We start from the raw sequence: 14351 nt of genomic DNA on the forward strand, positions 1-14351 counted from the left end.
TATACCATGTACATGCGTCATACATGTGTCTTCTATACCATACATGCGTCATACATGTGTCTTCTATACCATGTACATGCGTCATACATGTCGCCCGGGTCATCCTCTGCTGCTCGCTGTAAAGCGTCTACAGACGGCAGCTTGATCTCTCCATCCTGCTCGGGCCCACGGACCTTTTTTTTTCTTCTTTTTTTAAAGAAAGGCCTCATTAAAGTTGAAGAATCCCAACAGTTTGCAGACGATGCCTGCAGGGCTGAGCGGCATGAGGGGAACACAACATAATCATCCATCGCGGGGTCAGAAATATGAACCTTTTGATAAGTAATCATCAGTAATGTGGACGGAACGGCGACGTGGTAAAGGTGCATAACAGGACAACTTGAGCAGGTCAGACGTCACATGCAGTCTTTTAAACCAGTCAAACAATCAATCTCACGTGCTCAGACAACCGTCTGGCAACTGAAGCCTCTCACACGCCGCTAATGCACTCCTTTATGGATTGGCCCGTTGCCTCTTGAATCCGATTTTTCGAGGAAATCAATCTGTCCTCTCGAGGATTTTTGCTGTTTCTGAGGATGTAACCGAGCACGTGGCCTTTCCTTTGAAGGGTTCATGTCCGCAAGTTCTTTCTGAATCCAAGGAGACAACTTTTTTTTTGTCTTGTCTGGTCCATTACCAGCCAGGTTTAATAACCTCCCTCGGTCTCTTCACCTGCTGTATTATACTCTCTCTCTCTCTCTCTCTCTCTCTCTCTCTCTCTCTCTCTCTCTCTCTCTCTCTCTCTCTCTCTCTCTCTCTCTCTCTCTCTCTCACGGTGTCTTTCTGGTCGCCGTGTGACCGAGTGTTCGCTCTGCTCTCAATGAAACGTGTCCGGGGATAACTTCAATTATAATTTGACACCATATATACATGAAAATTAATTGGATGGAAATCACTCACAAAAATCGCTTCCAAACAGAAGAACAAATATAACATTTATCATGACACTTATTTCTATAGTGACAAAGACAAAGGACTCAATCTAATAGGTGCTGGTCCCCAATCATGAACCAGAAATGTGTATATATATATATATATATATATATATATATATATATATATATATATATATATATATATATATATATATATATATATATATATTAGATGTCAGAAAGGCTGAATAGAACATTACTTTATATTATAAAAGTCACTTCAGAAGAAACAAGTTTATTATCTTGAAACAAGTCGGACCGGCAGGTCACTGGATCAATCTGTATCTCACCTGTGGGACGTTTTGTTTTCTTCTCAAGACAAATACATGTTTTATACAGTAAGACATTTAAGAATAATTGATGAAATGTATGATTAATACAGGTCTCTTCTGGAAACACTTTTAGCCAGATGATTGCTGCTCTCTACCTCCAGTTGCTGCATTTATACTATATATAAATATTATTTTTGAAATGTAGCATAATTGGGATCCCTCTCTGAATTAGCGCTGGCATTAAGGAATGCTGTGAGCTGGTATGATAGGACATAGAATAAAACTCTCTCCATCCTCATCATGACTTCCCGCCTCAGTGGAGCCTCCTGCTGTTCTCCCTGCAGGAGGAGCGAGTGGCGACGGGCTGCAGATGTGCGTCCAAACCCACCAGGGATCGAAACATGCTGCTGTGTTTGAGTCCCGTCCCTTCCCGGGATGCCTGGCGGAGTGATTTACACACACTCGATGAGCTCACGGTAGTGCTTTTGGAAGTGTGTGTGGAGACGGTGCAGAGACACGTCTCTATCGAGACGGCTCTGATGGAAGGATCGACCGGGGTTGCCTGTCAGCGTCGTGAATGAACTGTGACGGACGGCCTCACTGGCAAACCTGACCCTTACGTAACGTTCCTCTGGCGCTCTCTTTGCTCTCTCCCTCTGTTTTTATGCTGAACGCAGCTTTGATGTGGCCAATAAGTCAGATCCAGTGAGGAGGCGCTTGGCTTTAATGGCTCTGCAGGAAAGCCTCATCAGGCTGTAATAAACCTCCCACACGGTCCAGTGACCCCGCCGGCCTCCCAGACACCAATTTGTCCCGAGGTTCACACTTTGCACAAAGTATTCGAAGAAACATCAAGTCCGGCTGTAAAAGCATGTAGTTTTTATTCTGCTAATGATTACGAGATTAACTTTGCTCCATCAAGAAGTTGCAGCTTGTAACACAGAGCTGGACTATCCGGATTGTTTTATTGTTTTCTTTCTCTACTCTATTTACCTGACAGCTTATTGCTCTCTCTGTTCACCCATTGAGACGGCGTGGAAATGATCGAGACTATTGACCTTTCGTTTCCTCTCTTTCTTTCTGTCGTGTGTATCGCGTGGATGTAAATCTGACGACGTCGTGGGGACTCGGCTTTTCTTTTTCGTTGCCACACACTCGGCATCTGCACGTGACCTTAATGTAAATTATTACTTGGCTTAGGGCTCGGGTAAGGTGAGTGTGTGTGTGTGTGTGTGTGTGTGTGTGTGTGTGAGTGTGTGTGTTTAGTCTGCATTAAAAGATGAAAAGAAAGTCATTCTAATGTCCCCAAAAGTCATGAAAACAGAGTGTGTGTGTAGAGGTGAGGAGGGGTAATATAAATATCTGAAAGATGATATAAAATATTAATAATTACATATAAATAAAACATATAATGCCTAAAATATATATGAGTAGGGCCTCGTGTGTGAAAATGTCTCAGTTATCTGAGCCCTCCTGCCCAGGAAGGAAACAGAAGAGCATCCTGAGTTTATTAGTTTATTAGTTTATTCGTGCTCTTGATCAAGGGCATTATGGGTATATTTTTTAGAAATATACCCATAATGTATATTTCTTCTTCTCAAATAGCGTGGCTTTACAGTGTAAAGGACGCTCAGGGAGAGAGGAGCAGAGTCGCTTGTTGACCGGCGCTTCTGGTGAGATCATGAGGACCGAACCGGCTGTGAGGTCACCGAGGTATTTATGTCCCAAACAGTAATAATCACAAACTGTTGTCGCTCTGCTCCACAGCTGACCCCCGGAGCGGCAGAGCGGCCGCTATGAGCTGCAGGGACGGCACTGATGACCTACTGAGAGGGTTTAGGATTGTACTTCGTACACGTTGGCTACGAACTCCGGCTCACACACACAACATTGTTCTGTATTTGGGTTTGAATGTTGATGATCGGGTAAATCTATTGGGTAAGACTCTTTTTACAATAAAAACTTTTCTGTTAGTTTCGCTGGGAAATAGTACGACTTCATTCTCGTATTATTGAACCTTTTTTTTCTCCAAATGTTACGACTTTTCTCGACCTTAACAGACACCTGGGACACGCTGCGAATGTGGAGAAAGTTTTGCACACGAGCTGAAATCTTTCCGAGACAGCTATTGAAGTCCAGGCATTAATAAATCACGTCAAATAATTTTTCCCATTGAGGCGAATAGGTGCATATTTGAAGACGGCAAATACACAAACGCGGACGGAGAGTAAATCCTGTCTCCAGGTGTGTTGACTGAGCAGAGAGAACAATATTAACACTAAACAGCTGATGCATGGGGGAATACATCCAAAACGCAATAAGAACACCCGAGAGCCTTGCTGCCATATGTTTCTTTCTATTTTTACATTTTAGATTGTCAGCTGGTGCCTAAAGTTGTTGTTTTCATTGACACGGGTTCAGACATTCGCACCATGAATTAAAGCAGAAAAAAACCTCCAGAAAATTAAGTTTGCATCCCCACCGGTGTTGAAACCGAACCTGTACGCCATCGTTCTTGGGGGGGGATTTTGTTTCGATGTGCGTTCCTGTTGAGCCCCAACATGTCACGTGACGGCTTCTCCTGTGACGAACTTCATCCTGACACAACGATGCCGCGCAGACAGAACAGAGCTCATCGCTTCGCCTGTACAACATCAAATGGCTCACACCTGTCTTTACACACACACACACACACACACACACACACACAGACACACTTGCTCGCGCTCCATCGTGAACATCAGCGAGAGCACTTTAAAGATGCATTTATATGTTCACTCAAAGTGCTGTTTACCACAAGCTTAAGGCTAACAGGATGAAGCGCGTGATGTTTATGAGCGGCTGATTGATGCAGCTGCCCCTCCGCAACCGGCACGGCATTCAGTCTGCTTAAAGAGGATGAACACACTCAACACGTGCAGACGTACACACACACACACACACACACATACGTGCAACAGGGCTGTCAGCGGTAGGGATAATAATCTGCATTTGCGAGTTGTTATGCTCCCTTTTCGTTTTTTTTTCCCTCCTCTGTTTATTTTCACCATTATTCCTGTGTGTGTGTGTGTGTGTGTGTGTGTGTGCATGTGTGCATGTGTGTGTGTGTGCAATGGCTAATGAGGTAGAGGTGTGATCGTCTCATACGGTTGCATGACACTGTGGCAGGCGGTTGCTCTGCATGGTTTGCTGTGCAAGCAGCCGATGTTCAGTTTAAATAGCTGCTCATCAGTGTTCCCTTAATCCCTGCACAAACGGTCTGCTACTTTTTACGAAGATGACTTTCAAACACACACACACACACACACACACACACACAGACACAGACACCACACAGAAGCAATGTGATCCCCGCTGGGACAAAATCCCGAAGTCAACCCTTATAAATTCCGACTCCACCCCGTAAACCCGCACTCTGACCTGCTCCTTCACGGCAGCGTAACGTGACAGCCAATCACTTATTTTCAACGGTCTGTGAAGCGCCGTGGAGAAGAGTCCTGCTCGCTTTTCCACTGGCATGTCGACATCCTCACACCTTCTTGACTCCGAGAGGAGTTCTTTGGCGTTTAATGCGCTCGTATAAAAGCCGACGCGAGCTGTCGGGGAGATTTGTGCCTCTCATGTGCTACCGAGTGTCTCCGCCAACCGTTTATCATTTCTATGCTATCAGCAGTCTGCTGGAGCCTCATGAATACTACACGGCGGCTGCTCGCCGCGCGGTTACTGGCACATTGGGCTCAATGGTTAAATATGGAGATCTGAGTTGAAGCTGTGACAAAACAAGGAGAGCAAATGTATTGTCTTTTATTTTGACAGCAAATTTGTCATTTTGGACCTTTGAATGCTGTGCCGAAAACTTTACTGTGCAGAAAACAATTACTCAGCAAATTAGAGGGGAGACACCACGTCGCTTAAGTTCTCCTTTGAATCCGCGCTCAACGTGTGATGAATGACCTTCTGACTGAAAAAAAGTTGAACATCAGTTACATCCACCGAAACCCGTTAAACCCACAATGCCTCATTTAGGAAGTACAGCTTCAAATAAGCAAATATCCATGAATTCTACTCTTACTGTGCTGTGCATTAAATAAAACATAAATACATGTTTCAAAAGGGAAAGAACAGTCCAGAATGTTACAGCATGTCTTTTTTTCTTCATTTTTTTTTTTACAGTTATCTGCCGCAATTTCTTCAACAATATTTTGGGCCATAAACTTGTCTTTCACGTAACATGTTAGCATAGCGACGTTAGCGAGACAAAAGCAAAAGGAAGATTGAACTGACTCTAACAGCGGTTTTTCTCCATATTATCTTTTCATGCAAATAAAAAAGATGTGGATGTTGAGATGCTTTACTTGTCTGGTGTTGACAGTTTTGCAAACATCGAACCTACAGGATGTACAAAGTAAAACCGTCAGAGTTCAGCACCAGACTGCAGAACAACAACAATCAAATACTATCATTGAAAATAGACCATGCAGCAATAAGTGCAGCTTTAAGGCTCTAATGGGAGAAGATAGAAGTATGAGACAGGGACGGCTGGCTGTGTCCTGTGTTTGATTACAGATTTCCTTTTTTTTTTTAAAGTTTAGCAGGAAATCAGGCTTTGGCCTCCAGGTATACCACCTGTTTGTCTTCACGTTTATGGAAGTGGAGTCATTAGGCCTTAGCATGCCCGAGGAGGCGGTGGGCTAGCCGATACGGTGACGTTTCCTTTGTCTCATTTAGCCACTTGATTTAATTTTTGCCAGAAGTTTGAAGCTAATATACAAACAAACTACGATCTATAAACAATGTCCTAGAACAAAAGGTTAAAATCTCTCAAGCTTGTGTTAGCCACAGAGTGTCAGCCATCTGACCTAAAACCCATAAAACTAAATCTACCTCAAGACGAGGGAAAGTGCGCGAAACGCTCGACGGGTTCCATGTTTAAAATCTCATCGCTGCAGAACTCAGCGACGGAGAACAGATGCGTGAATATGTGTCATATTAAGGCCAGTGTCGGTGAGGGAGCGCACAAGCGGGAAACACAATCCACCTTTCTAAACGCGTTGTCCCTCCGTGGCCCGTACGAGTGGCGACAGAAGGCCAAACACATTGTTTAGCTTTTGCCGAGTCGCCCGCGGCAGATGATGTTTGATGGCTCGCAGGTGAATTGCCGCCGTGGTGGCTGACATTGACCCTGGCGCTCTCCGTTTAAACTAATGGACACTGGATACGCCGCGCTGGAACAAATGGGCAGCGTTGTCTGTCGTTTGAGCTATTGATTTATATTGCGTGCGTGCTCGTGTCACGGGGCTTGTTCCGTCGGTGCGTAATGGGTCTCCCGTCCCAGAGTTGCGTATTAGTTTGAGGCGCACGCCCCCGTTGCATGGAAATAGATGGCACAGAGGTTAGAGAGGGAGGCAGAGCGAGAGCGGCACACATTTCCTGCATGCCTCTCTCTCACCCGTTCTCTCCGTCTTCTCCCTCCCACTTTGGGCTTCGGAGCGAGAGTGCCTCACTAGCAGCGCTCCTGCTTCTCTCTCTCTCTCTCTCTCTCTCTCTCTCTCTCTCTCTCTCTCTCTCTCTCTCTCTCCCCCCTCTCTTGCTCCCTCTCTACCTCTGGCACTCTCACTCTCTCGCTCAGTCCAAGGGGCGGATTCCCCGTAACCAGCTGTAGCTTGACGTGATCCTCACTTCTCATCAACATTTCATTGATGTTCTCTCGCTTCATTTTTTTCTCCTTCTTTTTTTTATTTATTTTTCGTCTTCTCTATATAAATGTGTCCTCTGCCGATGTAACAGCCGATAGGGTTCGGATGCCTTCAAGGTGCACAAAGAGTGGGGGGAATGGAAACGAACTTTTGAATCAGGACACTCTGGATCGGTGTATTCGCTGTTGAGCGACGAGTCAACAATGGAGGGTTTTTTGATATTATAGCGGATGACTCATTGAGCTCATGCTACCCCCTCTGGACTGCTGGATATAGATGCTTCCTTCTTATTTTCAGCCCACTGGCTTGTTTTACCCCTCAACGACTCTGAAGAATCAGCTGGGACTTTTAGAGAGTGTGTCTTTTCTGCAGCAAGTGTAAACTTTTGAGGAGCCAAGTGGAAGAAAGCATGGCTGATGGAAGCACAGCTGAGTGTTGAGCCCTTCTGTCCCGGGAGGCAGAGTCCAGGTAAGACTTCAGATTGTAATTCACCTGCATGGCCAGATGTGATTGTCCTTAAAGGTTCATGTAAAATGCCTGCATCAGGGCTGTCGCGCGACACTGAGCAGACAGGTCTATTAGTGCGGACTGAAACGCAACATCAATCCTGTCATCTCTGTCCCCGGTGCTTTTGGAAGAGCATATGTCGGAGGGGAAAACTCCTTCCTCAATTATCTCTGTCTGAATCATTTTGACATTGTGTGAAAAAATGGACAAAGTGAGAGCTCTGTGACGTCCTCCCGGGTGCGTGCGACACAAAAGCTTTCCACATTTTGCTCTCAGATAGTGATGATGCACATCCTCATCAGATAGAATATCACCCTGTGGCTCTTCTGCCCATACGTTTTGCTTATGTAATCAGCATTAAGTGATCAAAATGAGTATGTTGCTGTCACTTCTGTTTCTTAAAATGATTTCCAAACCCATCTTTCAATATGACTGTGGCACTGCGACTGAGACATTCTGCAAACTTGTGTCACCTTGCAAGAACATACTGTGATTTGTGGTGTTTTTCTATTGCTGTCAACACAAAAGGAATTTGATGAAGCATTTCTTCAGAGCTGCTCTTTCTATGCCACGAGTAAAATGAGGGATTTCATTTTTTTTCCACAAAATAAGTGACTTAGTCATGATAGAGGCGTACGTCTGCAAACATGCAAGCAGTCAGATTTAACAAATGACTCGTAGAAATGGAGCCTTTGCATTAAAAGTAGGCTCATTACCTCCTTCCATAATGTCTTCCTGTTACTAAAGGAGATTCTGAATTAAATTAAAGCAACCAGCATAGTTTCTCGACTATTTTGGCCCATTTACAGTTCCAGACGACGAGGGTTGATTACCAAATGTAGACCTTCTGTCCAGTTGCCACCTTCACCCCTTCCATTTATGTCCCCTCTCCTCCAGATATGACCACAGTGTCCATGGAGCCTGTGGGAGTGCTCGTGGAAAGGGGCGCCAATGCCACCGACACACCTCTGAGCGCGCACGAGGACACGGCCGCCAACTTTACCATCGGCACCATCCTCTCCATCATGTGCCTGGTCGGCGTCTCGGGGAACATCTACACCCTGGTGGTCATGTGCCACTCCATGAGGACTGCAGCCTCCATGTACATCTACATCATAAACCTCGCATTGGCAGATCTGATGTATCTTCTCACCATTCCCTTTGTCGTCTGCACGCACTTCCTGAAGGGGTGGTACTTTGGGGACGCGGGGTGTCGGATTCTGATCAGCATCGACTTCCTGACCATGCACGCCAGTATCTTCACGCTGACAATCATGAGCACGGAGCGCTACTTCGCTGTGCTCAAGCCGCTGGACACGGTCAAGAGGTCCAAAAGCTACCGGAAGGCCATCGCTCTGCTGGTGTGGGCCGCGTCGCTCATCCTCACCCTGCCAATGATCGTGAGCATTCAGCTCACGACAGTGGGCAACAAGGTCATGTGTCAGCCCACGTTGTCGCCACTCTCCTACAAGGTGTACATCTCCTTCCTGTTTTGCACTAGCATTGTCGCTCCTGGACTGATCATTGGCTATCTCTACATCCAGCTCGCGCGCACTTATTGGGTTTCACAGACGGAGACGTTCAAACAGACGAAGAAGCTTCCCAATCAAAAGGTCAGTGCACCGAGAGGTATCGTCTTCCAAGGGTTTCGAGTGTGTCTACATGTGTGTGTCTACATGTTCTTCAATCAGAGGATCGGCGGTTCGATCCCCGGCTGCGCTAGCCCATGTCGACGTGTCCTTGAGCAAGACACTTAACCCTAAATTGCTCCCGTAGCTGCGCCTACGGTGTATGATACTGATGTGGCACCTTGCATGGTGGCTCCTCCCACCGTACAGGTCTATTTACAAAAGCTTTCTTGCTCACAGTACTTTCAGGGCTTTACTGCTTATCTTTAAATATTTACACACAAAAAGTATTTGTATGTCTGTGTTCAGTCGTGCATGACAACCCCAGTCCAAAACCCAGATATTCGAAACCGTTACGAATCACTGTCGCAAAAAGAAACCATTTTCTCATCGGCATTTCCAAGACGTGTTGAGGTTTAGGCTCTGAAACGACTCGGTTAGGGTAAGGAAGACATCACATTTGGGTAAAAATAACAACAAATCAAACATGTTTTATTTATTTTTTCCAGTACCTTGACTGTCAGCAGAAGGCAGAAAACAAAAAGTAACCTCCGTGTTGAAGTTGGACCTTTGGTTGACTTTGGTTTTGAGGTGGATAGCATCATGCTAGTGCCAGTCCCTCGTGTCTTAACCAGTCAGCATCTCAAATTGAGATGAATCCAGGCACATCAGCTAGAGCCTGATGAATAAGCAGGAAGTTGGGCAAGACGCAGCTGTACAAACTACTGCCTAATACATTCCCCGCACCGAGGCTGTGGATTCAGTGAGACTCCTTCCTGAGAGAGCACTTTCCTACAGCTATGACCTTCTGTTTGGGCAGCAGTTTAACAACCACATTATCATTATAAAGGATGAATATTATTGCACAGTATATGACTATAGCAGCATCAGCATCTGTTCCCTCATTAGAGCATCACATGATCAATCCCAGCTGCTGCAGGTTTGATATCGTCACCCTTGTTCTCGGCTCATGCTGAGACAAACCCCGTTCCAATTTGCTTCATACCAGGGCTTAAGGCGGGTTCATTTGATCTTATTAACTTAACCCTTGGAGCGACACAGAATGCAGACTGCCTAACTTTCAAAAGTGCTGCTTCCTCCTGCAAGAAGAGTTAGTCGGCTACTCTCGGTCCCTCCCAGTGCAGCGAGATATCTCGTGTGATCATGCTGGGGCAAAAAGGATTTGACAGTCCAATGGTTGGCTTCTGATTATCATGTCACCATCATTACAACACAGTGTGCTGTTTGCTAAATGCATGTAAAGCGTATTAACATGCAAATGTAATCTTGTGAATTGAGCATTTTTTGGACAGAAAAACTCTCCAAAAAAAAAAGGCAAACCCAGAGTTGTTGTGTTCAATGTGTAGTTTGGTGATACACAGTTAGTCGCATCCTTCCCATGTCACAATCTGGCGCATCACTGATGCTCATTAACTGAAGCTCTTATGTCGCTAAAGGTGCTGTACCTGATCTTCACCATCGTGCTCCTCTTCTGGGCTTGCTTCCTGCCCTTCTGGATCTGGCAGCTGCTGTGTCAGTTCTACCCCTCGCTGCCCCTTTCAACCAAAGCCAAGCGCAACATCAACTACCTGACCGCGTGTCTGACGTACTCCAACAGCTGCATCAACCCCTTTCTGTACACGCTGCTCACCAAGAACTACAAGGAGTACCTGAGGAAGCACAAGCGGTCCTGGACGGCCGGCAGCTACTTCAACCGGAAGAGTCGCTTCCAGCGCTCGCCGCGCAGGTCGCCGTCTTCCAGCAGCCAGCAGTGTACGGAGAGCTTCGTGCTCACGCACACGGCCTCGCTGCGAGCACATAACAGCAGTTTGTAAGGTAGGAGACCATTTTTCTGGCTGTTGTACGCTGGTGAGAAAACCAGAAGCACAACAATCTTTGAAGTCCATCCAGTCCATAAACACAGCGTGGTACTGTACAGTAATTCCCATCGTTCTACTAACAACGATGCATAAATAGCCTGAGAGCCGGTGGATTATTGGGACACGGCGGCTTTGTTGGAGTTTCCTCTCAAGCTGTAAGGCTTCTGATGGGTTATGTGATTACAGATGGCATTGATTTCTGGCCCTCTGAAAACTTGTCTGTGGAGGTTGTTTATGTATGGAACTGTGCGAGCTTTGAAAGGCAACAACAAATAGCAAAGCGAGTCCGTCGGAAAATTGTCTCTTCCTCGAAGGGCCTGGAGGATGGTTGAATCAAACTCATATTTCATTGGAAAAGAACGAGATATGAGTCATGCAATAGTTCAACCTTTGCGTATATGGAAAGGGAAAACTATTCCTTCGTAGGAAAAGAAACAAAACTATTTGATTTACCTTAAAACAACAGATTTTGACTTTTAATACGTTATAAACTCAGTCAAGTTATGAGGTCCGCTTCCTGACTTTTTAGTTTAAATTAAATAGTAAGTGGGCAGAACAATGATCAAAATCCCAATTTGACTAATTAGGATTAAATCTGAGTAGTAAATGACCAAAAATGCCTCTTGACGTCTGTCAGGCCTCCTCTGCGCGCTGCTTACATTTAGCAAAAGATGATTTCATAAGAGAAAAACCATGTGCAAATTGGCAATTTGATATTTTCCTCAAATCATCGAGGACCTTTAAGATGAAGTTATTTTGTCACACAAACTTAATGCAGAAGTAATACAATTAACTTCCATACATTAAACAGAATATGTATTGTCTTATGGGTGGCTATGAGCCGCGATGCATTTCTGAAGATTTCTAGTTTCTAAAAAGCAGTTTTCCAATAATGTGGCAATCAGATGATCGAGCTCGACTTGCTGAATGTTATCCAGCAACATCTCAAGAAAACCATAAAGTACCTCTGTAACTTAAGTACTACTCTTGATAGGTGTTGTGTTTTATTGCTTCAGGTATCTTCTTCTCAAGATTTCCTTTCCTATTCATTTGTATATTTTTGTCAGATTGTCAGATTTATTACATTACGTTCATTATATTCAATGATGGATTTTGTGTGGAATCTGTATCACATGTTTGTGCATACTGTTTGTTTCACCAAATGCAAAAACAAAAAGTATCCAACCACATTGAATGTTCAGATGTTGGTTGCAAACGTTCTGTGCAAAAACACACACACACACACACACACACACACACACACACTAACGTATACTGGTCATCAGGGGGTGACTCCTTTGGTTGTAAAATAACTCTGGTTGTGTAGAAGTCTTTATAAATGACTCTGCTTCTCTCTTGATTTATTCCCTCAGTAAACATTGTGAACATGAGTTTATGTCCTAATCTCTAGTTTCAAGTCTTCTTCAATACAGCGTGATGTTCACTTAGTAAATTATGGTCCGTGTAGAGTTAGAGTAACAGATGATAAAGCAGGGTGCCTTTAGGGCGGGGCTGTCTTGTGATTGACAGGTACCGGAGGCGTGTACGTTGTCTCTCCGCCCCCCCCTGTTCACTGGTTGCAGGAAGCCAAGATTACAATGGACGTAATCCAAGATGGCGACGGCCAAAACGCTGACCTTGATGCTTCAAAGCGGAAGTCCACAAACCAGCGTGTGACGTCACGACCACATCGTCCACTTCTGACCTCCAGCCTGTGACTGAGAGCCGTGTGGAGGCGCTATAGATGTGCTCTGACTCTCATAGCGAGCTTCATGTTTGTGTACCGGGCAACACCAGTGGATGTAATGTCATGAATTCACTCCAACTGTTGAGGAATGACCACAGTAGCGTCTTTGGTCGTCTATTGCTAGCCACTTAAGGGTTTGGTTGCAGAGTCATATATCTCTCATCCAGAGGGAAAAGCCAGCCGACACACAACACCAAGCATTTTGTTCTTTTGCAGATGCTGGCATCTGTTAAATAAATAACTCAAATTAACATGGATCATAACTCATTTCAGGTTGGCACAGCAGGATATTATGTCAGAGCTTTTAACTTTTCTCCCCATAACTTCTCCATTGAATCTATTTTATGGTCTACAATAATATCCCCTTTCGTTTCAATTCATCCCATAAGAGGGAAAGAGAAAGAGAAATCCAATATTTACAGTGTGGTTCATAACTTTGCACTCAGCTAATAGTGTGTGTGTGTGTGTGTGTGTGTGTGTGTGTGTGTGTGTGTGTGTGTGTGTGTGTGTGTGTGTGCGTGTGTGTGTGTGTGTCTGTTGCCTGCAGAGACAGAATAGCACTGAGTCATATATTACTGCTCTGCCTTGGAAAACAATGTGTTGATTGACACCTCCCATAATTCACAGAGGCAGAATCTGGCTCCATATGTGAGACACACACACACTCACACACACACACACACACGCACACACACATGCATAGTGCTTCTCCAATACACTCACCACCACCACCGTGTTTCTATTCAGTAACGGTAAGGGATTAAGATTCAAAGTGACGTTTAAAGAGCGGATGCGTTAGCTTAGCAAAACGCTGGTGAAGCCGGCGAGCGTCCTGCAGCTGGTGAGTTGTGGAAATCCGCTTCATTGCTGTTTCCAAAAAGAAGAAAATGAACTACATTTTGTTGCCCTTATTCTTAAAAAGACGATATTCCTCCTGAGCGGCAAATAGAGCGAAGGCTGGAGAACTTGTTGGACGTCGCGGACGCAGCCTCCCTCTTCCATGCCGTCATCCATCTTTAAAAAGGTCGCCGTTGCAATAAATGTGCAGATCCAAAAATCTGTTATTTCCTGAAGCCCAAAAGTAGGCGTGTTACATCATCTGAAGTGTGGCCTTTTGTTTTAGGCTCACGGAGGCGTTTTAATGTGTCTCAAGGCCAAATGCAGAAAGCCCAAATGGAATATGGTGTATTTTAATAACAATAGAAGAGTGTGCATGTAGACATCGTCACTGATATGACTGGACTTGGGAAGTTGGTCAGCTGCTTCTTCTGTCATGTTTTCTGCTGTCGAGGTGATAGACTTGCTCTGAATGTCACTTAAGTACCTTCATGCCCGCTGTGACAAACGTCACTCCTAATGTAATGAATTGCCTTTGCTGTTGAGTAATATGCAATATGTAATTAACTTAATCTAATCTCATTTCCCAACACTGTTGAGTATCTAACAGGGCATTAGTCACATGTAAACCAAACATGCAGCACTCTGAAGGTCGTGGTTCAGCCCAACGCCTCCTCTAAGCAAGCACCGTCTGGCCTAATGTGCTTTGATTTGAATCTAATTGCTGGTTTAATTCATCAATAAATGATACAGAGTATGAGATTTTAATTACATTGACATATAAACAGTGTATTTGTCCTGGAGAAACAG

General features: G+C 44.8%; 1 protein-coding gene across 1 annotated transcript in view; it reads left to right on the forward strand.

Annotated features, from left to right (window-relative positions):
- The first annotated feature begins 7345 nt into the window (after window positions 1–7345).
- LOC137789789 (urotensin-2 receptor) overlaps window positions 7346–14351 on the forward strand; it is a 37228-nt gene continuing 30222 nt past the window's right edge. The window contains exons 1-3 of the mRNA XM_068583576.1: window positions 7346–7410; window positions 8347–9062; window positions 10535–10913. Of these exons, the coding sequence (XP_068439677.1) occupies window positions 7359–7410; window positions 8347–9062; window positions 10535–10912 (1146 nt within the window). The 5' untranslated portion in view covers window positions 7346–7358 and the 3' untranslated portion in view covers window position 10913. The remainder of the gene's footprint in view (window positions 7411–8346; window positions 9063–10534; window positions 10914–14351) is intronic.

The sequence above is a fragment of the Clinocottus analis genome, unplaced genomic scaffold (assembly GCF_023055335.1).
Source record: "Clinocottus analis isolate CAN_PGR_092001 unplaced genomic scaffold, fCliAna1.0.p SCAF_19, whole genome shotgun sequence".
Taxonomy (NCBI): Eukaryota; Metazoa; Chordata; class Actinopteri; order Perciformes; family Cottidae; genus Clinocottus; species Clinocottus analis.